The sequence below is a fragment of the Phalacrocorax aristotelis genome, chromosome 11 (assembly GCF_949628215.1).
Source record: "Phalacrocorax aristotelis chromosome 11, bGulAri2.1, whole genome shotgun sequence".
Lineage (NCBI taxonomy): Eukaryota > Metazoa > Chordata > Aves > Suliformes > Phalacrocoracidae > Phalacrocorax > Phalacrocorax aristotelis.
In genome coordinates, this window is record NC_134286.1 from 15,171,790 (window position 1) to 15,199,610 (window position 27,821).

A 27,821-nucleotide genomic window follows, 5' to 3' on the forward strand; every position below is an offset into this window, starting at 1 on the left:
AAAGTAGAAAAGCAATAGCAGAAATGAAGGCAAAGCTGTATTATAACTTCTAGGCATTTCTGGATCACTCAATATGGGACACACACAGCCTATGATATATTAAGGTGAAGTATTGAATATCCATAAAGGACTACTAGCAAATGGTGTCAATTTTCAAACACTTTGCTTTGTCAGCTTCACAAATTTAAAATCAATCATCAAAAAGTCTCTGTACAGATCAGCTGAAGAGACATAAAACCTTATGGTTATCTCCCTGACAAAAAAGTTGAAATTAAAGATGAGTTTATAAAGACTCAGACTGGCAGAATCCTGTAGTGCTAAAAACTGGGGTCATCCAACCTCTCCGGTTAGAAATAAATGCTGAGGAAAAACAATGACACCCAGTGCGTTGCTAATAAATACATCTTGGAGGACAGTTGAACGCTCAGAAAAACAGATTTCACAGAGAGGCTTATTTTCAGCCTGAATGCCATTTTCTCACTGCGTTATCATAAACATGAGAGAAAAAAACAGCAATAAATAAAAAATTCTTGGGCAGTCCCTGGAGGCTTGTCAAAAATATGTAGGTTTTGTACGCCACAGTGTAAAAGTATTCATTAAAATTAATTTTTAAAATGCCCTGTCCAATATTAGTTGTCTGATGTCCTTCCTTTGATCATAAATTATAAATGAACTGGCAAAAAATGAAGAAACCATGATTCCATTAATGAATTATTTAAGAGTGGTAGTTTTTGCACTCATTGGGCTAATAAGCTCACGCTTGTGACACTAAAGTGTTTCTCATTTGAGGGTGATGATGATGGTAATATTATTAACACCATTATCAGTGTGTTCTGTAAATCCACTGGCTCCCTTGATGGCTACGTGATGGCATGGCCACTGGAGCTTTCATTGGGTCTGCACTGCAGGAGAAGGAGTTGACACTGAGGAAAGTCGGTGCGAACGGTATTCGCTGGGTAGCTTCCCCAAAGGCAGTGCTTTAACGAAGACAAGCAGTGTACTGACACGAGAGCATCTTCTCCCCACAGCAGCCTGCCGGTGCCAGCAGCACACACAACCGGCTTGGCCCATTCCAGCGGTGGCTCTGGGAGCTCCAGCGAGTCCGAAAGCAGCTCAGAGTCTGACTCTGACAGCGAGAGCAGCTCCAGCGACAGCGAGTGCAATGAGGAGTCACGCAGTGCCACACCAGAGGTAAAGCCACACTCAGCTCCTCCCCAGTGGGGGCTCGGAGGGGGAAGCATGGAAGGAAGTGAAATCCTGCTCCCTGTTAGGAAAATGTTGGAGTTCTGTGCTGTTTGATGCTGTTGACTTTTTTCTCCCCTTACAGTTTTACGTGTATGACCCACATACTCATTCTAGCTTTTGGAAGAATCCTTCTGGCCTACATTTGAATTGCTTTAAAGAAATATTTAGATTTTTGCCAGTAGCTAGAGAAGATTTTATTGACACAGTACTCAGCTGGGACTACGGAAAGGCAACATGACAAAACTATGTCTTCAGGGACCAGCTAAACTTTTTAGTTGTATTAAATTTCTCCAGGGCCACATTGTAAACCAGATAAGGAAGCCTAATTAACCATAAATACTCCATAAATACTCCCATAAAACTAGTAGTCACCACTAGTTGACTGAAATAAAAGGGTACATTAAAAATGTTCTCATTTAAAGGGAAAAGCATTGCTTCTGTCTGAGATTTTTTTCTTGTTCTTCAAACTGCAGCCTGAACCTCCCTCAACAAACAAATGGCAGCTGGATAAATGGCTAAATAAAGTGAACCCCCACAACAAGACCATCATCAACAATCAAAATGAGCCTCACAGCGAGACCAGCTCCCAGGCCCAGAGCAACCAGCAGGCCGAAGGGCCAAACAAAGGGAAGCTCAACAGCAGCCTGCCCCCGACTGATTCCAAAGACCGGGCGATCCTTAGTCCCATCCGAGAGAAAGCCAAACCGCGGGTTGCCCAGAAAACCCCAGAGGCGAAAAGCTCCAAGCAGAAGTCACCAGCTCATAATGAGCCACCTTCACAAAGGACTACTGGGAAAAAGCAACCCAAAAAGGTAGAAAGGACTTCCAGTGTAGAAGAGTATAACTGGCCCAAACCAAATAATACCAGCAACACTCCCAAAGAAAAAGACACACAGGAACCCCCCGAGCAGCCAAAGGTTCGAACTAAAGCAGCAGTTGGGAAGACCGCTCCAAGGAAAGAACCACGAACTAGCACAGGTCTCTCTTCAGAGAAGAAAAAGTACAGAGGACCCAGCAAAATTGTCCCTAAGTCCCGGGAATTCATTGAAACGGATTCATCTACTTCTGACTCAAATACAGACCAGGAGGAGAGCTTGCAGGCTAAGGTATTGCCAGCTTGCACCAGCTCTGGCAATGGCATCAAAGTGAAGGACTCTGGCAGTAACATCCTCAGCGTAAGTAGTTTAACTAGCAATGGCAGCAACACATCCATCGACCAGACCAGCAATGACTTGGAGGAGCAGCTCTTTTCTCCTATCCCAATCGTACAAAATGAACTTCTGTCCCCACTGAGAGAATATGAAGAACTCAAATCTCTGTGGGTGAAAATAGACCTTAGTTTACTCTCTAGGATACCTGGACAAGAGCCTTTTGAGGCCACGTCTGTGAAAAGTGAACCAAGAGAGGCAAATGTGAAACACAGGCGACCATCTCGAGAGTCCCCTACCCCAGCAGCTGAAAAACCATCCACAAAATCCAAAAGGAAACACAAGGTAAGTTGTTTTCATTGTTTGGAGGAAAACACTGAACTTCTATGCATCCTCGAGGTCAGGAGCGCAGTCAGTGATTCCTCACTGCACCTGCAGCAGGGCTGTAAGGAGGCATCATAAGGCTTTATTGTTCTTGCAAAGGACACGCATTTACAAGTGCGTTACAAATTAATGTAAGAAGCTAGTAAGAAACAAACTCCAGCTGACAAAATCAATGAACAATGTGGTTTTTTGAGATTCGTCTTACAAGCTTTTTCACTGTATTTGCTCACTTACACATTAATTTCCCGTGTTCTGTAATCCGCAGAAAGATTCCTAATGATAAGTTCATATTACTACAGGTTCGGCTATACTCAGAAAATGTGACTTCTATTTGGAAGGCAGGGTTTTACTGCCTGCAGAATTAAGGCATTTTCACCACTGGCTGAAACAGACATAGCTTCATTAAAGTCAATGGAATGGTGCTTGCCTGTGCTCCTGGTGAATTTAGCCTTTATATTGTTTTGTTGTATAAACAAATGTGATTCATAGAAATATCATTTGCTTAACTAGCTGTTTTCTGTACACAGCTACCTGAAAAAGAAAATATATTTTGACTTAAGGCATTATGTTTGAGCATGTGTTTTGTGTTATTGATGCCCAAGGGTATCCTATCTTCAGGGATATGACAGTGCACTTCAAACTTAATGTGTTTTCAGAAAAGAAACTGAAGTTTTGTTTCATAAATGAATTTTCATAGTCACTTTCTCCATCTGAAATGGTTGTGCTCTGGTCTGTCTGTGAGAAGTCATTATAGCATGTTTTTTTTATACCCCAAATTTTATAAATCATTGTGAATGTGACTTCAGCTGTCTGTTCTAGTGGACTTCTTGAAAACCCTGACTTAGAGCAGTCCAGTGGTACGAGAGAGTTAATACAAGACAAAGACAGACAATGCCAGGCACACACAGGGTCTGCACCCCTGCCTACATGCACTGGCTCCTTCCCTGTTGAATTAAGTGGAAATAATCACATGAGTAAACTCAGCAGGTTTTTATTCAATTTATATTCTAGCTGTACACTAAAGGCAGAGATGTAAGAAGGAAGGAGAAAAAAAGAAAAGAGGAAAGGGATGTATAATTGCCCGTGCTTATGTGTATATATAAATACACCAGGGTGTATATTAATTATACAAAACATCTTCTTGCTAGGTAGCTTAGTGGAGTGTCAGTACGATGGAGAAGGAATCTTGGCTAAAACATGAGTATAGTATTGGCAACTAAGCAGAGGGCTCCGGGGTTATATGGAAGTTGGAACTTCACCAGTTCATTAGCTGGGAGTTTGAATCAGGAAGTGACAAAATGAGGACTCTCACTCTGGGACAGTACAAACCTAAGCTACGCTCTGAAACAGCCCGTTCAGTTGCTGTGTGATTGTTCACTGCTACCCAAGGGGAAACAAACCAATTAGGATGACTTCAGGGTATATTAACAGTTAAAACAGGGTAGAGAGAGCCTGATTTGTGTTTCTGAATCATGCTATTAAAAGATTTATTTTAGCCATCTACTAGTGGGCTTGAAGGCTGATACGAAGTTTCCAGTGACAGAGCAGTAATCAGCTTTGCTTGTATCATCCCAGCTCAGGCACAAAAGTCATGCATCAGGGAATCTTTCAAAGCAAATTTTAAACCAGCTGTTAATGACTACCCCAGCTCAGTCCTGTAGCCTTTTAGTCCTGTGAGGAATACTTAGTCAGGGAAGTTTTCCCATCGACTTCCATTAAGTCAATGAGTAAAGCTGTTCACTTGCGTAAGATTTGGTCCTATCAAGTAATTCCATCTGAATTATTAATTAAATTCCAGTGTTTTGCTTCCTAATTATCTGGCTATGCCACTTGTTATATAACTTCATGTCATGTGTTTGGAGCACCTTTAGCCCTGATTTCAGGTGATTTTCACTTCTCTTATACCAGTATTTTAACTGCTGCTACTGTAAAGGAAATACACTGAGATTCCTGAACTGCTTTTAATGGCAAGTGAAATTGTGCATAGGTGCTGGATCTTTCAGATTTTACCTTTTTTTGTTAAAGCAGCCAGAAAGCCTGGATACTTTTGTTGAAAGCAAGAAGCAGCGCCTGGAGGACCCTTCAGCTTCATGCCTGCTCCCACCTTGTATCTCTCCAATACCGAATCACAGATTAACCAGCACTAAAGAGTAAGTTCTTTTTTTTCACATAACATTCATGAGGGATTTCACAGTACTGGTCTACAGATGTTGTTGCTGTAGAGTCAGCTGGGCTTTGCAGCCCATAAGAATAAGTGACCCAGCATTGCTGTTCCCACCCATCAGGAAGAGGATCCACATGGTTCTGGATGAGATTCATTCATCCTTCTGATGGACGACAGGAATTCAGAGTGCCACCACAATCCTGGTGTACTATTGTACCCCCATACTGCATCCTTTCAATGTTCTTTCTTGCCCCCATCGTCCTTAACCTCTATGGCCAGAGAATCCTACTGAAAGTGGGCTTTATTTGATTGCCTGGAAGTTATGTTTTTAAAATCATTTTTGTAAGAGACAGTTCTCAGTTTTATTGAACCAAATAGTGACTTTGCTGTTCATTTCAGTTGCTCTTATTCTTTAACTGTGTATACAGCAATGCCAGGGGTGGCCATCCAAACTGTTTCCGACATACGTGCTTTGTATTTCAGCAGATGTATAGTCAAAAAGTTTGTGCCTTTCAGAGTGTCTTTGAGAGATGGCTATAATGCTTAAGCAAACAGACACCACGTAAATAATGATTCTGATTAGTATAATCACAAGATTAACCTTCTATAAATAACCAGAGAGTCCAGTTCCCTTCTGTCATCAATTCTGTGCTTGTACGATTTTGAGATGTGGCACTTCTTTCTGCAAAGCAAAAGGACAAGCAAAGAATCAAACCCACAATGTGCTTCTGAAAACAATTTGATTGTAGTAGTATTTAAACTTAAATAAAGTTCAAAAATCTTTTATGAAATACCACACATTGTAAAATCCATAAAGAAGGTTGAGTATTATTTTATTTATACTGGTGTGATTATGGAGTAACTTCAGTCCTTGAACTAACCCCTCATTCTACCACTGAGAAAATTAGAGTGGGAGTCTGGAAAAGGCAGATGAGTTGAAAGTTACAATGTGATCTGTAACATGTTGCACATTTGATAAACATCATGATGGGTGTTGCCTGATTGTCATTGCTAGAAATACAATGAGGAGAGATATATTGCAGAGGGAATCAAGTATTATCCATCCCCAACACCTCCACAATCCATTAAAAAAAACTTTCTATTCTTGTCGCTAGCAAGCCCTAAGGATCCACCCCCAACCTGATGTTTTTTAATTTGAGCTTGTTTTCCAGGTCATTAATTTGATTCCTCAGAGCTTTCAAGCCTTTGGTATTCTCTGTTAAAATATAATTGCGTCCATCAATAGTTATTTCCATATGCTAGCTTTTTCTCTCATCTGCCTCAAGTTTTGAAACAAAATTTTCTGGCTTCTTTTCCACTGCAGTGATTGAGGCCTGGCTCACACTGCATTTGTTATTAGTGTCTTCTGAGTTCACTTGAAACAAATGCAATATTGTTTGATAATTCAAGTCTTCAACTCCCAGAGACGTGCAACCGAATATAGATCAACGTATTTCCCAAAAGATTACAGAGCTGGCTGAACTGTGCGACAACAAATTTCTGGAGAGCCCCAGATTGTTTTTAAGTAGTGAGGAGTAGTCCTGTTCTCCAGAGATGGTTAAGTAGAGTTTTAAGGGGAGGCAGAAGAAAGGGCAAGCTGAAAATACACTGTTCAAGGGCATGGGGGAAAATAACACTCCAGCAGTAAAAGGCTGAAAGACAGGCTTTGCCATTTGCTCCTTTATTCCCAAAGGTCCTACATTTTCTTTCAGAACTCCTGAGTCTCTACATAAGAACTTGGAGAAATGAGGGTGATTCAGCTACAGGTGTGATGGTGACGTTCATCCATTAAGAAGATCCCGTGGTGGATGTTCTCACTGGGGGGAAGCCTTAGGTCTCTCCCGTTAGAATAAGGCCTTTCCCTGTGCCAACAAGCCAAGTTCCCCAAGGCAGACTTCAGAGACTTTCACAGGGCTTTTTCATAGATACAGGAGTGTTTTGACAGAGACACCATGATCTCTGGGCCAAAATTTGGAGGCATTCAGGAGTCTGGAGGGAGCAGGGAAAGACAGGGCACACCTGTGTTTTGCAGCTCCCGCTGGCTGCCTGTCTATGGTTTAGGCATTTGAATACATTTCTCTCATAATCTTTCCCTAAATACATAGGCTTAATAAAGCAAGCAAAGATGCACAATTAATTTTTAAAGGGTTACATGTCTAATATGGGCAATTATATGCCTAATTTCCACAAGTTTCTATGACTGCATGTACAATCTGCGTGTAGAAGTTTAACGTGGTCAGTTGTGAACTTAAAAGCCATTCGCACAACCACAGAGCCAGTTTGTATTATGTAGGCATTGCATAAGTAACTAGTTATCTCTCTGTTCCTTCCCTCACACACTCTGGGGCTGATGCCTTTTCCTAAATCTGACATGACACTTAAGACATAATTATTCAAACTATTGCCACTGTATTTTCATAGCAAATGAAGGAATATATGATGCTGTGTTTTGTCCAAGTAATTCACAGTAAAACCTTGAAACACTGCTGTGAGTCTTCATTTGTGTCAGATCAGCTGCCCACTTTGCAGCAGAGGATTATTTATGTATTTACTTGCTTTACTTGCTTGCCAAAGCAATTTTAACTTAAGCATTAATTATATGTGCTGCTGAGTAGCATTTGTACCCGAATACCTGATTGGTAGACCCAGTTCAGACGAGCACTATTGGCCAACATTGGCAGTTTGTAACAACACAGAGAGTTATTTGCTGATGCAAACTGTGAGTCTGAATCTCAAACTAGACTCATACCAGCAAAGCATGCCTGCCTTCAAACAGGCTTGCTAGCAGTCTGTCTGAGGCATGCTAGAAGTCTGAAACATGCATTTCAGATTGTTTTTCAAGATTTCCTGTTCCCATTTGTTTGACCTTTGCTTAAAGATGCACCTGTACTTGGCAACATCTATTAGCTGATCCCTTGGGTAGTCACAACAGCATTCATTGGGGTTCCTTCACGGCAGAGGCAGCCTTCTACATCTATGACAATGACTTCAGCTTCATTCAGTTGCTGCCATATGGTCCAAGCTAATGCGGGAGTGACCTTTCCCTGCTAACCCCCTGCAGAAAATCAGATACACCGTCAATGTGTGGCACTTCATTGTGGACAGGGAGAGTAGAGGCAAAGGAAGGCCAAGTGATTGGTATAGACAATGGCTTTGTCTCACTAATAGGCCAGAGATACCACTGCATACCACAAGGATTGCATAAAGAAAGGGCAAAGGAAGGCAGCTTGAAATGTGCGAGTAGATGGAAATTCGCTCTCCTTCACACACTGACCTCTTGTTGCTTGCTTGCTTGCTTTCTGCCCTAAAAGAAACCAGACAGGAAGAAAAAAAAAAAAAGCAGATGGGGAGCCTTCTCCTTCCTTGATAATTGGCCTTTTCAGACAGAAAGATTAAACCCTGCAGCCACAAGACCATCAGTTCTGCTTGTATTTTTCCCTTGCACTTTTATTGTGTTTCTCCCTAGATTTTAAATATAGTTTAACTAACAATCATGTCAGCAAATTAAACCATTGAGTCTCGGTAATTATTGCAATAAATTCATTCAAAATTAGCGATTACTGCAATCAAAGACCAGTTTCTTAGCCCATTAACAGCCCAAAGCAAAGTGACAATCTGGTTAACTGCTGGTAACAACCTATTTCATGGAGGTTATTGTTAGCATAAATGCTTTGGTCTAAATCTGAGGGAGGTAACATTCCTAAATAAATTATCAGCTTAATTCCTTCTAAACCTCATAGGATTAAGTGGGCAATAGGGAAAAAACAAAACAAAACAAAAAAACCCACCCTAAACAAACAAACAAAAAAAAACAACAATGAAAACCACCAGGCAGAAGTATAACCATAAAATATTGCTGGTTTGGGGGTTTTCTTTGAGTTATGTAGAAAAAAAAAGTCCTCAAATGCATTTTCCTTTGTGGTTAAGTCTTCCCACCCACAGGAAGACTTGTGTGCCAGAGCTGAGTAGCTGCACCTATAACTTGGTTTGCCACCCCATCTTATATTTGAGCCCAAAGGTAAAATGAACTGGTGAAGTTTTAACCATGGTACCTGCAACCTTCTTAATTTTCTCTTGTACTTTTCTCTTACTCCCTCTACCTCCATGTAGCAGCAGAGGAATGTTGCTTCAATTGCTTTATATGTGCCTTAAATTTCCCCGTGCAGCAGTAGACTGTGTGTAAGCGACAGTCTCTTGCATTAGCCCTGGAAATAGCCACGGATGTGCGGAGGAACCTGGCCAGTGGTGCAGGATCAGATCCTAAAGGGGACTTGGCCAATGGCTCACTTTCAGTTTTTCTTAGACAGTTTTGAGGTAGATCTGCCAGATGCAGTTGCTCTTACCTTTCCAAAGCTGTACCAGGGAGAAGGAAGAGCTCCGCACCTCTCCATACACAGAGGCACAGAGAACCACTTTGGTCTGTGCTCCCACCCATATAGGCGTGTTCAGGGTTCCCTGCATCAGACGCTCATTTGGGAGGCACACGGTTTGGATTCTGCTCCTAGGTATTTCATCAACTGTGTCTGCTTTGCCTCTGTACAACCCAGTAACACGTGCATGTTTTCTTGGGGTAGTGCTTACCCTTCTTTGGAAAACGTTCCTCAGGAAAAAGTTCAGAGTATTATTGTGCTACAGCTATGGTACCTTGTCTGAGTTCCAAAATGCCTTTTGGGGGTAAGAAAGCTAAGAGATAGGGCTTCAAGTGAGAACTTTTTGGACAGCATGTTGCAGAACCACATGTGCGTGAAGTAAGTCTCCTCAAAGAACTGCCAGTCCCTTCCAACCTGGTTGCTTTCCTTAGATTTTCTTCAGGCCCTTGTGTTTTCTGAGCAGGACAGCATCCATGCCAATCCTACTGGAAGGCAATATGAATTCTTTCCCTGTTTTATTTCTTGAGTCTGAAGAACTTTAATCTCAGAGAGTTTCAAATAAGATATTTTTAACTCTGCTTCAGTCGAATTAAAATAGTTTTGAGTAGAAGAGCCATAAAACCTGAAATGTGGGGAGTTTGTTTGATTTCACTCTGTGATTTCACAGATAGGCTAAAATATATTTGTGTCACCAAAGGTCAAAAGTCCCCCCCAAGGGGGAACGACCAAAGCAGGTGTAGATATTTATACTCTTGGTGAGACTTCAAAAGAGGCCAGAATGGAGTGAGAAGGAGCTCCAGAATGTAGAGTAAGGAAACCTGGGTTGCCTTCTCCTCTTTCCCTGGTTACCTTAAGGCAAAGTAGATCTATAATTCCTGACACTGACTGAAAGTGACTGGGAACGAAACATGAATTCTTGTTGACTTAATTTGTTATTGAAATTTTAGTCAATAATCATGAAAAGTAAATGATCGTGTAGTGCAATATTAGATGTCTAACAAAAGATTAAAATTCAGGTTATCTTCATTGATTGAGCTAGGACAGTACCTAAAATAAAAATCTATGAGTAGATTAACATGTTAAACAGCCAGTCGGGTGTTGGGTTCTGTTTTTTTCTTTTTTGATGGATTTGAGGGGAGAAAGGTCTAGCAGGTTTTTTTGTTTTTACTGTGTATCACAGCTGCCATTTCTAGCCAGCTAACAATTTCTGTACATAAAGCAGACAATAGATTGTCATATTACTTGAGCTTTCGTGTCAAAACCACATTCATTTTCTGAATCACGTTCAATTCATCAACCAATATTTGCTCAAGGGCTTTTGCTAGCTACAATGTATCATCTTAATATAGTGTTGAACATTGGTTTTATTCTAGAGGTCAAATAATTATGATCTTGTTATTGTTATGGTTATCATTTTGTAGTTGTTATAAATTACTTTTTTGGTTCACATGCCATATGCTATTACCTTTTTTTTGCAAAAGTTGCTTATGTGGGCCCTAATCCACCTCTTAAAAGGATGTTTAACGTGAAACACATAAATAGCCATACTCCATGTCAAGGGAACTAACCCCACGCATAAAACTTTCCAGCACTTTGCTGAGTCAGAACCTCTATGACCTCTCAAATGAAGACTGACTCAAATTAGCATTTAAATTGGGTGCAGTCTGTACTAATGCACTGGAAGTTGTCCTCCAAAGCAGGAGGTTTCCACAGCCATGGAAAAGGCAGAGGTGGCTTTTCTGTTTTCACTCCCTGTCCCCTTTTGACTTAGCTCCTAGGACATGGGGACTGCAGGACATACTTGAGGGTAGAGCTGGCTTCTCAGTAAATAGAATCTAGAGCTCTGTGCTATGGAGGATTAACCAAGGTTCTTGAAATGCAACCAGCTCTTCTCTGTGTCCCAGGAGCAGCAGTAACTCAGTGAAGAAGGTGGCAAAGAAAAGAGAAGAGAAGCTGTTCCCTCCTCCATTGTCCCCCCTCTTGGATGAGCCTGTGCACCGGCGGCACAGCAGTGACAACAGCTCCTTCAGCCAAGAGACCAACATCACAAACACCTCTCAGACCAGCAGCTCTTCCTCCTCTGTTTCTAAACACAGAAAGAATGAAAATAAATCCTCCTCTAACCCCAAAGGAATCTGTGTAAGTAACCAACATCAGTTGCTGGAAGTGAACAAGATAAAATGAAATTAACTTTGCTTTGTTCTGTTTGATTTTTTTTTCCCCAGTATCTATTTTTAAATGCTTATGTAGTCCCACTCAAGAGAGTGAGGAGTGGATCTTTGCAGAGCTGGGCATAAGCAACTCTTGCAAGTTCCTTTTTTTGGTCAGCATTGGGCATCTACTTGGTGCTGTGTATCACTCCCCGAAACACCCGGTCCCGGAGCCTCAGGGGAAAGCCTTTGCAGCCGCCAGCTAGCTGCAATTAGTCCCTTAATTCTGTAGCTACAACACACACATTTTGAAAGTAAAAGCGTCAAGAATTTTGGTGTCCATCACCTGAATAATTATCCCAAATTCTCAGCCAGAATTAAGCACTCTAGTTATACTAAAGATTGTGGCCTAAACTAAACAGACAATAAAAATCTATCAAAAAGCTACCTGTCCATAGCACACTCAACATGGAAATATCTTCTCTCAGGTTTGCAGGCTCCCAGCTTCCAGCAGTAAAGTTTATTCAAACCTCATCTCCATGAATTAAATGTATAAGCTTTTAGATACTGTGTAAATAGTGGTTTTTTTTCTGAAAAAAACAACTCATCATTTTCTTATGGCCATCTCCCCATCAAAGGTTTTCGCATAGACATTCTTTCTTGCTTGCTTTTCACCAGACTCAGATGGGGTTTTGTTACTGAAAATACATGAAAAAGAGCCAAAACTAGAAGCTGTATGGCAAATTCAATAAAATTAAAAAGTAAAAATTCACATCAGTTTGTCGTCCTCTTTTAGAAAAAGCAGGGGAACTTCAGGTATTGGGCCCACTTTAGAAAATAGTCTTCCCTCTAGAGTTTCAAACATATCATTTAGCATCAAACTGTGTGTTAGTATCACTGTCAAAATTAAAAGACAAGAACATTCTGCCACAGAAAAGGACATACATAGCCCCATTTTTTACAGTTCGTCGCTTTGTGAGAGGTTGTTACCCTGCACTGTAATAGTAAAACTCACAAGTTGCATTGGATCGTAGGTGACAAATCACTTCACCTTATTCATTCATCCCTGTTGCTTTCTGATATCATTGTGTCACTTCAAGCTGAGAGAGTAATACACATGCCTTCAACTGAAATCAATGCCAAAATGAACTGCATATGTCAGCAAATAAACAATGCTATGTAAACAGCAGGGCCACTTCCTCTCAATCCCAGCATCTCCAGTCAGATTCATCCTCGGTTTATCTATTATCCTGATACATGAAATATTTGTCTTCTAAAATATGATAGATTCCTTTCCCTAGTTCATTGGCTCATCTGTAATTTAGTTTGTCTTGTTGTGGACCAGTTGCTGTTGCCTGACTTAAATGCTTCTGTTATATTTCTGGTTTTAGTCAATGCAAGGTCACAGCTCCTGGCTTCTGCTTTCCATTCTTCTCTCTGTTCTGTGCAGCAAGGGTGAGGAAACTGTTCCGTACCGAAATCCGAGCAGACTTTTCAGAAACCTTACAGTTAGCTAATAATAATATAGAAAAAAGGTTATGTTAGTGTGATCCACCTTGAATGAAGCTGAGTTTACATCCAGCCCTTCTGCATTAGATTTCCCCACCCTTGCTTTAACCTGTGTCTCTAGTCAGTAACACTGTGGTACCAGGATGAGTTCACCTAAGAGTGTGAGTTAATGAGTTCAGGTGAGGGGTCAGAGGTAGAGTCCTATTGCCTAATTAATCTTATATTATAAAGGATGGAAGGGTGGTTTTGTGAGGCAACCTGGAGGTAGTTGGGTATACATGAGTGCTACTTTGCACCTCAGCCTTTTGGTTGTTCAGGTTTTTGCGGGGTTGGGGGGGCAGTGGATGTGAGCACTTATATTTTTTGAAGGTGTTTGAACTATGAAGAATTAATAACAGACCTTTTTTTCTAGGAGGAAGAATCTAACAATACATCAACAGCCAACACTCTTCTTGACACCAGCCATCTAGAAACAGACATCTGGTCTGCAATGCCAACGCTTTCCAATGGGAATTCTGAGCCCAGAAGACCCAAAATAACATTTGATGATGTGTAAGTATTATCGGATCTCTGTGCTAGCTGCATGTTATGTAGTTGGGATTTTCATGCAAGCAGAGCTCCCAGTGAGAGTATCTTTGATTATAACGCTAGCATTGGGCACCTGCGTGGATAGTGCTGCACAAAGGCACACACAGTTTTAATCTTTACAAGTGAACTGTTGTCACTGATTAATGAAGACTCTATTGATAAATGTTTTCAGATCATGAATGTTGGTTCATGGTAATTATTCTTCTTTTTTCATTTTAGATCTTCTAATGGAAACTTCTTAGTTTAAAATATTTTTCCTTTTCCTCTGTTCAGCGCACATTAATGGGTCCTTTGGGTGGCCAGTTTCTACAGCTAGTTATTTTACATTCTGGTCACCCATCATATCTGTGCATACAGCAGCTTCAGATTAATATCAGGTTAAGATTTAAAGAGATAAGTGGGCATATATGTCAAAATTGTTCTTGGAAGCAGTCAGCGATTTTCCCAAACAATGTTTGTCCAACTCTATGATAACAACGACTCAAAATAATTTATTTTGTCTCTTTAGGCTTCACAATGCGGATTATTACATGCAAGAGGCTAAGAAGCTGAAGCATAAAGCAGATGCATTGGTAGGTTATCACAGGCGGGTTTTTTGTCTCTTTGTGACACGGAGCTGGGAGTCACAAAAATGTACATTCTGAATGTCATCTAAAGCCTCAGAAACCAAGAGGAACCCTGCTATTGACTAAAGTGTGCTTCAGATTGTACTCCATGAACACACTGTTCTCAACAAGTCAAACCCTGAGCACCATTCCTAGCCTTTAACAATTCAGTCCCAAAAAAGAAGCTCCTTACAATAGCTGGTATCTCTTCCAAGGAAGAGCAACAGTCATGCTGTTTATGAAGGACATGAGATAATTTCATGAAAGATGATGTGTATTTGAAATTCGTTTTCCTATTCACTTTGAGCCTAAAACAAAAGTGTTGAAATATTCCATAACAGAAAGTTAAGAAATGCAAATCACCCTCCACCTCATTTTCATGTGGCAGAACTGTTTGATATTTCCAATCCAGTTGTTTTAAAATTTGCAACAATTGATTTTTAAATAGTACATTCATTTTTATTGCATGCTTTTAGGCTGGTAAATAAAGACTCAACACGCGTCTTCCCAAAAAGTCTTTCAATGAAGTAGTTCAATGCTGGGAAAGCTTTTTCACTCATTTTACCCCAGATGAGATTCCAGTAAGATTGACCTAATTTTGCAGAGTGTTTTGATTTTGATAAAGCTACTTAATCTGGCAGATTATAGTCATCATAGTTTGTTTAATCCAAGCTATTGGTAGTACTGAAGTGCCTTTAATAACCATTTGCTTTGCAGTTAGGGACTTTGCTTCTGTATGCTACATAGGGTGCAGAACAGCAGCTCATTTAGGCAGGCTTAGTGGAACTTGACTCCTCTATTTATTTAAACTAAGATGTCTAAAATGGAGTGTGGCCACTCACCTTGCCCCTCAAAAACACACCTGAAAAAGAACTGGGTGATTATTCATCTCTTGCTTTATTATTTGTGGGGATTTTTGCATGCGTATTATATCATTCCATGTCAGAGGTTTTGTGCTTGGAAATAAATGTCAAAAAAAAAAAAACAAACACCAAAACAATCACATGCTATGCTTTTAAAAAACAAAACAAATGAATAAATTAAAAAAAAAGGTTCTCCCTCTGCTGTCAGTGAGCTGAAGGACAGTTGGCATGGCAAGCTACCTGCTTCAGCTCTCTGGGCTCCCTTTTGACTTTGGGCATAGTGTTACCAAGTGTGTTTTCTGTGGGTGGTGGGTTCAGGTTTTTGGCAACCCGCCGTGAGTGTCAGTAAGTTAGCAGTTGTCCTTCCTGACCTACCCATTTACAGGAGGTGGCCTGCACTCATTGCTGCAGCCCAACTCAGCAGAGCGTGTTCAGCCAGAGCCCTGACATCTGCATGTGGGGAAGGCTGGCAGGAGCAGACTGACAACACCTCCCACAGCTGATTGACCTTTAAAGAAAATACACATGGTTCTGGCACAGGGATGCCTGCTCCACAGTAGCAAATATTTACAGGCTCAGGCTCCTGATGATCTCAACATGCTATGTCAATCCACTTCCCTCCACAGCCTGATTCACTCAGAAAGTGTTGACCCGTCTCCCGTCCTCTTACCTTTGACTATGCCTTGCGGAATCAGGGATGTCTCTCAAGCAGAACTAAGAGGAGCAGGCACGGCACATCATGCTGCTGCCTGCAGGCAGGCCTTGCCTGTCACATGCAGTTTGACACCCCAAGTGCTCTTATGGGAATGTGAGGCCATCCGCTACGATACAACTTGTTGGCAGACATAAATACGCATGAACAAAGTATCTGCTTTTTCTTTCCGCTATTTAGGTCTCGGCTTTTTTTTTCCACCCAATACGGCTGCACACAAATTATCTCCATGTAACACGTTTGCTGTGCAATCCCGTAGTGTTAGTTGTCCTATGGAAACAATTGCTTCTGGTTACTTGGTGCTGACATGACAAAGCACACACAGCATTGAAGGATGTGTTGCAGTGGCTAGAAAGATAATGCGTGTGACCTCAAAATGTGTCAGCAAATGTTAATGAGATTTGTGGCAATGCTGTTCCTGAGCTTGTATGGAAAATAGATTTCTGGTGAAGGGCACGGAATTTTGCACTTTGTGGGAACGACCCCATGAAAACCTATCTTTTCTGGGACGGCAGTGAGGAATCAAATAATTTGGATGGGCTGCTGCAATGGCAACTGACTGTACCATATGGAAGAGATCTTGGAGACCTTACTCTGTTCTCGGCTGAGCTATGATGAGATGGAGTAATTCTACCTACCCCACTAGACTCAACGTGGAGCAAAGGGCAGGACTGGATCCCATTTCTGGCTCAAAGTGTGTGTCTGTACTAAATCTGCTTCCAGCCAGATTCCTTTTTTTAATACCACAGAAAGTTGTCTTTGGAAGACTTGAAGCAAGCAATTTGAAGAGTATGCTGAGAAGTGGCCACTGGAATAGAGAAAAAGCATTTAGAAATATTTCCCCTTTTGTGATCATTCAAGCAATACCTATCACTGATACAAAGGCTTTGTACATAATCAATGCGCAAGAGCAGAACTTGTTATTAAGGTATGCAGAGGGAACTAGTTACAAGGATTGCTTAGAAGTAGCCACAAAGGCAAATATACTGTTACCTTGGACCAGTACTAAATGTTCTGCTTAATATGTTGCTAGGATAGGCTTCCATTTTAAGAATGGAAAACATATGCAGATGCATCAAAAATATTTTGATAGAGACATACAAAGAAATTTTAAAATTATATAAAGTATATTGGATCTTTTATATCAAATGCCACATTAGTAGAATTCTTACATCCAGCTATCAAAAATTGAAAATGTTAAATACTATTATAAAATACTTACTATAAAAATGTCATATATAATATTCATTACACATAAAAAAAGAAATCAGTATGTCTAAGTCAGTTTAATCACAACCATTATGAGGGCTAAAACCTTTTGCAATAAAATCCTAGTAAAATAAAATATTTAGCAGTGCTATATTTTCTCCTTTTTTTTTTCCTGTCATCACATAAGTGATGAGATTTTTTTTGGTCAACAGTTAACACAGAATGTGACGTCTGACAAATGGCACGGAGTTGTTACTTAACTCTTGCATAGTGACATTCAAACTTAGTTCATATATTGAGGAGCAATATGGATTTGTTCAAACATGCTTGGTGCCCCTCATGCTGGTGTAAATCCAGGCATGCCAATGGACAGGCATTGACTTTCCTCTGTGGAGCATCGGGCCATATAGTACCTGAAAAGTAGATGTGGTAAAAACATAGACCCTGCCTTAGCTGCTGTATGAATTCATTCTTAACTACCAGCATCCCTCTGCTTTCATCCTAATGCCAGTGTTGCTTTGTATTATGATCTGTCTACAAAGAAATTAAAGCTGAAGGATTTTCTTGACGATGTCATTCCCATTTCAGCTGGAGAAGTTCGGCAAAGCAGTGAATTATGCTGATGCTGCCCTCTCCTTCATCGAGTGCGGGAACGCTATGGAGCGAGATCCATTAGAAGCTAAATCTCCATACACCATGTACTCAGAGACTGTGGAACTCATCAGGTTAATGTCCTTTCTGTGATCATTTTCATAATCTCATTTCAGTCATAATTAGAACCTGCTATGTTTTAAAAAATACCATTTCAACGTATTAATGATTTGTCCAAGGCATCTTCATCTCAGAAGTCATCATAATTAGTTCTTGCCATTTTATTAATGTCATGGAAAATTTATAATTGATGGACACTGCTTTTATAAATTATCCCCTTTAGAGGTTATAATGTGAGTGTTATAATTTGCAATATTCATAAAATTAAAATTGAAATGTAGTGGGTGGAAGTAAAGTATAGTAATTTCACTGTTTGGCAATGACACTTGTCTTTTAAAAGGTGTAGTTTTATAATTCAAAACACTAAAGCGAGTCTATCAGGATTTCTATTACAAACCCTGTTTTTAGAGGTTTATAACTTGGCTGTTAAAAAAAAAAGCTGAAACTTGGCACGTAAGATCATAGCCAGAGAAGAAGCTTTCTGCATGTATTGTATTTAAAAAAAGTATATATTTTAATGTTAAATGAATGTGAACCAGCTGAATTAGTTTTAATATGGTTTTGTAGACTCGTAGACTAGAATATGGATGAGAGCGCCTTTACTTACTAATAAAACGTCTGAATTACTATTTTAAAATCTGCTACTGTTCCCTATAGCTGTTCCATAGCGGTGGCTCCATAGAAATAATGGTCTCCTGAGTAACTAAGGGCTTGTTTGCTTTACTTGTGCAAATTATCAAAGTAAAATCAAGGAGGATTAAATTTACCTGTAAGTAGAACAACAGGATTTTTCCTCTTTGCTGTGACGCACCTTTGCTTTCCCCAGCGTATGCTGGGAATGTCGCCATTAATGTCAGTGTAATTACTGGCAGTTTACACAAGAGAAAGAAAAGGAGGAAAATCAGGCCCTAAATGTTTGGTTTTTAATATGACAAAGGTGGTTTTTTAACGTGCCAGATTAGCTATTAGGGACTGCCAAAATAATGCATGTTTTACATTTTGAATAAGTAGGTATTTACATAATAAAATGTACCAAATCTTAAGCAGCTCTTACTCTCAGGTAAATAATATGCCTGTTAAATATTTAAAACATGTTTTTACATTCTACACTTCATAAAGAGAAGAAGAAAATCTAAAGAGATCACTCAACAAAAAATGATGTTCACTCAACGCTTAGAATCCCAGTTAAACCCTTGAGAGCAGAGGACTTAAGAAAAGGAGGTGCTGACCTCTGCTCCACTGTGCTGAAATTCCTCCTGCACTCTGACAGTGGACAGTTCAGTACCTTCTGTCCTGAACTACACAACGACAGCTGTGTGGCAGGATAAATTGTATTTCAATGAATATTCTTTAAAGAAGTGAGTGCCATTCCACAGGAGCCTGCATTTATTTTTATTTTTTAAGAAAACCACACAGCACAGTTGGAAATGTTGTTCCTCAGTCCGGCAGTCTGTCTGTTCACAAGCAGATGGACGAAAAATCATCATTCACCCAAGGGCCACACCATGCCCACCACGTACCTCGGAGAATGGCAGCTCTAGGAGCAGCTCACAAACGGGCGCTACCTGCAGCTCCCCTCCCCCCCACAGTGCTGGTGCTGGTGCTGGATGGAGTCAGCTGAGCGTACGGCTGCATCGTGGAGCGACTGGCACCCATCAGCAAACACAGCCCCGCTGCTTTGCTCTTCCCGGCAGCTCCCGTATCGGCACAGTCCTGCTGCAGGCTACATGATAGATAGACCTTGGCATGGAAGCAGCACCTGAACTGCTTTTGGATTGCCTTTTGAACTGCTTTTGACCCTGGAAGAGTCTGGAGGACTTTGTTGTAGTAGATCTCCAATTTCTAAATAGCTGAAGTCAGGTGAAATTAATTCCACCACCTACCGTCAAAGGCAGAGCTTAACTTACCGACTCTTGTATGCAGCCAGTGAGAGACTGATTTGCCCATTTAATTGCTGTCACTGGACAGACATGGGAAAAAAGTGATTGTCCAGGTGAGCAGCAGGCTGGTACAGGTTCGATAAACTCCATCGACAAAGACACAATTCTTGTGGGCTACAGCGGGTGCTGAATGTACAAACCAAGTATGCAGCTGTGCACACACAGTTTCCTAATGTGGCTCTTAATGTTAACATGGATTTTTATAGTGAGATAAGAAATAGAAGATGTTTCTCACTTTTACTCCTCCCTTCATCAGGGGCACTATTTTCCCCTTTTGCATTAGCTGTGTCTGCCCTGAGTATCTGCATCAGACACCTATTTGTGAAAGCAAGTGGAGCATCAAAGAGATTGACAATATCAGATCTGACTGTCAAAGGAGTTTTAAGTTAATGGTAATGCTAAAATCCCTAACATAACGCTGAAAATCCCAAAGAGACATACCTTTGTGTTTGATCAGATTCATTTGGTATGACTGGAACAACAATACCAGAGAGCAGGTGAGATAGGACGTGGGGGAAGCACATCAGGTGGAGTGCTACAGCTGCAGGCTGGGGGCTGATGGTGGGGGTGGTGGGAGGAAGAGCAGCACCGCCTGCCTGCACTCCATTACCTCCTTGTAAATGAGAACTCATCAAGACTGCCTGGATACCTTAAAACTTTCTTATGCAACACTGAACCCTATTACTTATTCTAACACAAGTACCTGTGAAATTGCATTAGGGCTCAGAACAATGATTTTATGCGATGAATTGATTTTCAAGAGGCTAAATGCATGGAATGGAGTGTGCTCAGTTAAAGGAAAAAAAAAAGAGAGAGGAGGTAGGAATACTCAATCTTTGATCACCCAAATGCTGGACAGCAGCAATTAAATAGAGAGGGAAGACCAAGTACACAAGAATCATAAATTAATGGACCCAAGAATTTAAAACGCTGTGAACATGACCTTTCCTGTGTTTAAAACTGTTTCTATATAAAATATATTAGAAGCTTTGAAGAAGCATTTATGAGAAGGATTTTGAAGGTGTTATGCAATCCCAAAATATTTTACATAGAACCTTGTTACATATTACTCTACTCTTCAGTACAATAGGGCCAAGATCTTATGCTTCTGTCCAACGCTTGTCACAAATGTTTGCAGGACTCAGCCTAGATGGCTGGATAGAGTATCGTTAATACGCCCAAGAATAGTTCACCTTGTTGGCCCAGAAAATGGGTTGGTGATTTACTTGAGCCCTCCAGATTCTAAGTGGTGCTTTCTGTTGAATTTCACATTGATCTCATCGTTACAGTACGATGTGACCATTAGCTATTGCAGTTGGAGAATATTGATGTGTGGCTGTTATTTTTCAGAGTGTCACTAGTATTCCTGGAAACATCTTAACTCTGAATTTCTTCTCTCCTCACCTTTCTGACAAGGTATGCAATGAGACTCAAGAATTTCACAGGCTCTTCTGCCACGGAAGGGGACAAGAAATTAGCAGTTTTATGGTAAGTCCCATTGCGACAATGAGAGAAGCAGCTAAAATCTTAAGGAGGACTTTAAAAGTACTGAATTACTTAAGCAGCTTACAGAAGATCATTATTCTTGTTTTCCATTAAACTATTAAAGGATAACTAATGGATTTCTTCAGCAGCTGACTAAACATTTATTCTTCTAATTTATACTCTTATCAAGATGGGATTTTAATGTTTTTGACCACTTTTTTTTTCTTTCTCCATTTGCTCATGTTTCAAAATCTAACCTTAGAACAGAAACTGCAAAATATAGGTCAGCATTTTTTTTTTTACAGTTTATAGGTTTCATTAAGCAATGGAATTAACATAATCCTTTCCTAATTACCACAGCTACCGATGCTTATCACTTCTCTACTTGAGAATGTTTAAACTAAAGAAGGACCATGCTATGAAGTACTCCAGATCTCTGATGGAATATTTTAAGGTAATCTTTATTCTGTTTAATTTATTGATATGAAATGAAATTCATACTTGCGCTGAGAGCTCTCACAAGTATATCTGCGTGACTTAAAAGTCCCACATTTAACCTCTCCCCTGGGACATGCAGGCAGGATGGCTGCCAGTGAGTGGGGACAGAAGTGATTTGGGGGATTTTTGGATTAGTCACTCGATTCAAAGGACCATACTCAGTAATTCTGCTAAAATAACATTATTCTCAACACCATGTAATGTTTATGCAAGTTTCTGTAAAGGAAACAGATTCTTTCAAGATTTCAATGTGCAAGTGATTATGAACTGACCCCCACTGAACCATAATAAAGCAATTATTTAGGCTTTAGTTAGTTAAATTTAGATTTTAAATTCAGTGAGGTTTCCCAAAGCTTATTGCAGAGACTCAGAGGTTTCTCCTTTTATTTCTGTGGAACTTCAAATTGGAAGTTTACCTTTACCTTGGGTCGAGTGGAGATCAGCCGACTGCCGTAACTCGGTGACGTTTTCCTTTACCTTTTCAAATGCTGTTTACCCAGTGCACGAATGACAACTCCTCACCATTCCTAAATTAAGAGAGAAGCAGAATCTTTCCTCAGCTCTGCTAAGGTTTTGATATTCATATTTTACTGGTTAATGCTGTTTGACGCATACATTAATTCTTGTACTTTATTAGTACATATTAGTCTATAATTATGTAATTGGACTGGTTTGTCAGCCCATCGGTCTTTTTTTGTTGTTTTTTTTTTCAGCCTCTCTGAATTTGTTCCAGGCTTTCACATGTTAGTACTGCAAACCAGTAAAACTTCTAACACTGCAGTTTTAATATTTTCATTTAAATCGTGATAAAACGTTCCTTCTGCTGTAAAACTCCAGTACCGTCATGCTAACAACCACCTCTTAGTCCTGACTTCACTGGTGTCCTCTCTCCGTGTGTGTGCCTATCTCTGTAACTTCAGTAATGTTTCTCCTGATCTTCTGCTTAAACTGAGGCTCTCTTGAAGTCATTAGGGGTGCCTCTGTTGTACACACAGAGTTTTCAGTCAGGGATTTGCACTACAAACTAGATTTGAACTAGACACATTTATAGCCTCAGCATTTGCATGAAATATATTCCATCCACTTCAGATTTTATCCAGGATGAGCGTAGGTTGTCTCTTAAAAAAAAGGTTATTAGACAAATCATTTGATAAACTTTTTCTGCAGAAAGTAATGATTTCTTAAAAAAAAAAAAAAAAAAGGGATTCTCTCTTCCCTTAAAGCCACTTTCTCTAGCTGTGCAAATAGGTGCAATGAAGAACACAATTACTGCTCCCAACATAAGACCATTTTACTGCATCTGCACAAAGAAAATATCTTTTAATGTAAATGAAAATAAGAGAAAAAAATAAAACATAATAAAATAGACAAATCAGGAATGCTGGTTTTAGGCATCCAGTTGAAGCTGAGTATTTCAGCTGTGTGTATACTATGGGCACTGTAACTCATTTGCTAGAAGCAGTGTTTGAGTGTATACACATTATACATTCAGGATCTTTTTGTGGTAAAGTCATAGGAGGAGAAAAGAAAAGAATGGGAGCCATTAACTGCGTATTAGTTTTGTATTGCTGCACAATGTTCTCTGTGTTCACCAGCGAGAATCTGTAATACAAATGAAATAGATTAACTATTTGAATAGACTTGTTATTCAAAATTTTGCACAATTTTAACTGTGAAAAGCAGCCCACTGTTTACAGCAGAGCTGGAGAGGAATTTTTTGGCAGAATTGTTTTTCATATTTTTCCTCACAAATGCCACTTTGTGCAAATTGAAACCATTTGTGGACACAGCTGGTTCTGATTAATTTCCAGTTAAAAGTTTCAAATTTATATTTTTGACATTTCAAAAAAGAAAATAACCACTTAATCATAAAAGTAGTTTTGAAATTTAGACAACTTGGAGTATAATGGCACTAAAATGATAAATTTTCAAAATTTAAATCAAACTTTTTAAGATTAGCAGAAGTGGCATCCTTCGATGCATTTCACCTAAAAGTTTGAGGAAGATTTTTATGTTTTTGAAAATGTGTTGTCAATAGTCATTGGCAAAAATATTTCAAATATTTTCATTGTCAGATAACTCCCTCCAGTCAAAATCTAGTCAGATCTAGTATTTGTCTCCAGATACTGTTGGGAACAATCCCCAGACAGTAGCAACTAATATCAAAGTCCCTGAAGACTTTCCATGGGAGTTTAGGATCTCTCTCCTTCTTACATGAGTGGGTGGCAAAAATATACACTACATATGCTGTGTACTGCAAAGCACTCCATTTCATGCTGACATCTTTAATGAAACACAGTGGCATGCTGTATAGGAACACACAGGCAAGGCCAGTATCATGGTCTGGGCAGTGTTGTCTGCTTTGGTCGATAATGTCCATCAAGTTTAGCTGTGTTTTAGAAGTAAAGTGCAGGGTTTTTCTCCCAGAGTCAGCTACGTGACCTTAGGACATGCCCTGGACTGCTCTGAGCTCCACTGAATCTCTGTGCCTTACATGCAAAATAGCGATTACAGTAACCAGATGAATCTTGTAATAATGACAGTAATACTTTGCAGAGAACTTGTACAGTTTGGCTGAATTTTCACTGAACTTGCTGAATTGTTTGCAAGGGAGCTCAGAGTGATTGTCTTCAGAAAGCACACATAGACAATTTCAGCCCTGATACTACCACTTTTTATGGCAACTAAGTAAGATACCACCCAGTCTGAGCTATACTGGGGAAATCTGGGCTTTATTGTTGCTCATCAATCTTGTTGTACAGGGTTGTACAAGGTGCTACACAGATGTGAAAGGCAGAATTGAGTAAGCAGGTAAGGAAAGTCAATTTGTGCAAATAAAATACATAAAAGCAAGGGCATTCAAGCAGATCCGTACTAGATTTTTTATTTCTACTACTACCTGAATCCCAAACCACCTTCCCTAGCAACTTGGGAGGGATTAATTTCATTAAGGTATCAACCCAAATTCTTTCTTTCTTTTGAAACGATTACAGGTCCCCCTAAAGATAAGAAGCCATTTGCACTCTGAAGAACTTACTTTGTAGAATAAGTTTCAGTGGTAATTAAACCACTCTTTGTGAGCTACATCTGCTTTTACTGGAACTTTACTGTATTCCCTTTATCAAGTGACTTTGGCAGGTTGGAACCTACCAATCATCCACCAGCCATTTAATTATAGGGCTGCTGTGCAGAGCTGTTCTGCTACATGCACTATAACGCTTGCAACAAAATCAGGGACTATTGAGCCTTGTGTCATCAGTATTCATGTACTTGCATCACCTTTATTTACATTTTGGTTTTGTACTTACAGAACTCTTCAAAAGCCTCACAGGCCCCGTCACCTTGGGGCGGCAATGGAAAGTGAGTATTTCTGCTGAGTACTTCTGTCTGGGAACAAGTGGTTCCAAGAGTGGGGGGAATATTTTGGTGCCTCTAAAGGCAAAAGACAGGCCATGACTCAGTCGTTTGGGAGCTACAGATATGCTTCAAATATGAGGCATCTTCTTCTGGGCTACAGAATTGATCTTACAGCTGCCTTGGGCTTGTGGGGGTTGATGGGCTCCCACTGGGCTAAATCAGGTACCCATGTGAGCCATTCAGTGTGGGTGGGAAGGAAAAGCTGAAACACAACTTCATCTTTGCGCAAAGCCCCCTAAAATCACCCGTGGTGGGTCTGTGCTGAATTCTTTGTCAATTTGCTTCTCAAGCCAAATGAAGGCCATAAAAATATCTGTTAATTAGCTGGCAAGTACCATGTCATTTCAGGAAGCCAAAGTAAAGTTAACCTTCATTGCAATGATTTTTCAATGATTCGTTCAGTAATGAAAGACCAATGAATATTTCATTGATATATGGTAAGTGCTGTTTAATAAAACTGAAGGTGTAATAGTGGTGAAAACGTGAAGGCACTTAGTCAAGCCACTTATCAGTGGCTTTATACTAACATTAAAACACCCTCGCCTCAGATACGGAGTCACGGTAATGCAATTATGATCTGCTGTTCAATGAAGGTGCATTGCTGCTGCAAAATCGCCTTTATCTTGCAATGTCTATTGCCACCTGACACACATTTGTCCTGCTCCTTTCTCCTGGCCACGCATACAGATACAGCTAAAACAGAGGAGAAAGACTTTACCTTTCTTTCCTTCTTCATTTGAGTAGGCTGAATTCTAGGTGAAAATTGTTATTGTTAATGGTCTCTTCCTGGTGTTTCATAAGAGGAGATTACTATCAGACACACTAAGGAAACAAAGTAATAAAACTGTAGAAGGGGTTGAAGTTCAGCATGCAAAGAATTCAAGTTTTCAAACAGACTTTGTTCTGAATCAGTGCAAAACCAAAAATTCCAACATTTTGCTTCAAGGAAAATATTGTCTTAGATAATTCAAAATATTTTGGTGTATGTATATTTGTATCCACACACACACCAAATACACAAAATTATTTTGATTTTGTGTCCGTAGATAGATATTTAATGATAGATTATAACACAAATTTATGAAATACAAAATCACTTTAAATAAAGACTAAAAAGATATTTTAACACTGGAAAAATAACTACTAAATTATATTATTCAATATGTGCCAGTTTTTCAAGGCATTTAAATGTTAGTGAAACCTTGTATTGCAATAAAAATTCAGTAAGGCTTACATAAAGTTTTAGTGCCAAAATAGACCTCTGAAGCATTACAGCTCTTCTGTTCCTTAAGAAGTGGCTTATACCTAAAAATTTCATGGAGCGGAAGTTATCCTTTTATTCCTGTCCTATAATAGACCCCTATGAAGTGTGTGCTCTGCAGGCGATGGCATCTCCCATGCTATTTAAAGGAGATGATTAGGGGACCAGGATTTAGAATCAGTGGGTTTTGACTGGAGGAGAAAATTCTTGTCCGGCCACAAGGTAGGCAGCAGAAACCCGGCATTTGGGTCAGCATCACTTCAAACACAACACCCAGCTGATCAGTCTCTTCCCACTAACTTTGGAGATAAGGAAAGAAAGCTCTGAAAGTGCACATCTGTCTTTTATTCAGAGAAGGAAGCACTTGACATGTAAGAATAACTGAGTATCACAAGGCCTTGTTATAATGGTGTTACTATGACACCTGTGACCCAACACACAAAGGCCACGGTCCACACTCAGGTCTTCTGTCCCCTCTGTCTGGAGTCTCAGAAGAAAAGCTCTCCAGCTGGCTCAGAGTTGCCCTGTATCTCAGGTGTCCCCTGGTGGCCCCGAGGATTGTCACGGGCCTCGTGCTGCCACTGGCAGCGTGTGGTCTGCCTTTCCCAGGGCTACTCGCTCTACAGTTTCCTCTCATTCCCCTGCAAATTTGTACCAGACGGGAAGAGAAGTCACACACCACAGAGGAGAGACCAAACACCATCAGGGTATGGCACGACTGGAGACAGATCAGCAGCCTGGTTCAGAATGGGGAGACAGCAGGCTATTTTTAAATCTTTTCTGAACAAAGCAAAACATATCCATTGCCATGAAGTGTAGCCTGCTTGGGATCACAGACCATCAAAAATCTCAGCTTGGCTTACTGGAATTTCTGGCCACTTTTGTTTGAAAGGGTTGTGAACCTCTACAAAGTTGGCCTGAGTTCCAGGCTGGCAATGAAACAAATTTTCCCTGGTTTCATTACAGCAATGTTTCCCACCTCTAGCGACAGAAAGCACAAAATAGAGAGATTTAATAGACTCACCACAGTAATAATGGCTGTGCACAACAGGGCAAATCCAATGAACAATGTGCTTTATTTGGCAGAAGTGCGTCAGCTTGTTGTAAGTGGCTCTAACAAAATACTCCTGGTCTCCTCAGATACTTATGATTTTTAACTGCTCCCAGACCTAATCTAGTATAGTTCAGCTCTTCTGTGCATTAAAGACACTGTGGCGTGTCAAGTAACCAGGATGTTTTGAGACTTAAAACGTTTGTGCCGTAGGATATGCTTAAACTATAACACATAAGCTGTGTAAAAAGCTACTAGCTGCTGAATTAACGTGGTGTCTAGCTCTGGAAAAGGAATGTATCACAGGATCCTGTTGCTGAGCACAGGCAATAGCAGGGCACTGCTGGAAAATCTGCAGCAAAAGCTGTTGCCATAAATGCCTTTCAGCCCAAGGCTGTGCCGTGGTGCCAGCCTGTCCTACAGCACCTGCAAGGTATCAGCACAGCAGGTCTGTGCCCACGCTTCATGTTCAGGACCACTGACCATGGCTGGTAAAGCCAAGAGGAGGAGC

General features: G+C 40.2%; 1 protein-coding gene across 7 annotated transcripts in view; it reads left to right on the forward strand.

Annotated features, from left to right (window-relative positions):
* AFF2 (ALF transcription elongation factor 2) overlaps positions 1-27,821 on the forward strand; it is a 340,458-nt gene that overhangs the window by 305,462 nt on the left and 7,175 nt on the right. For 4 of the 7 annotated variants that reach the window (XM_075107036.1, XM_075107034.1, XM_075107038.1 and 1 more), the window contains 10 exons: positions 1,029-1,191; positions 1,719-2,738; positions 4,806-4,927; positions 11,216-11,450; positions 13,383-13,522; positions 14,067-14,130; positions 17,536-17,672; positions 21,015-21,086; positions 21,444-21,537; positions 24,892-24,941. In XM_075107036.1, coding sequence (XP_074963137.1) covers positions 1,029-1,191; positions 1,719-2,738; positions 4,806-4,927; positions 11,216-11,450; positions 13,383-13,522; positions 14,067-14,130; positions 17,536-17,672; positions 21,015-21,086; positions 21,444-21,537; positions 24,892-24,941 — 2,097 coding nt within the window. Of the gene's footprint in view, positions 1-1,028; positions 1,192-1,718; positions 2,739-4,802; positions 4,928-11,215; positions 11,451-13,382; positions 13,523-14,066; positions 14,131-17,535; positions 17,673-21,014; positions 21,087-21,443; positions 21,538-24,891; positions 24,942-27,821 lie in introns of all 7 variants that reach the window. The other 3 variants (XM_075107035.1, XM_075107037.1, XM_075107039.1) reach the window with 1 other exon arrangement.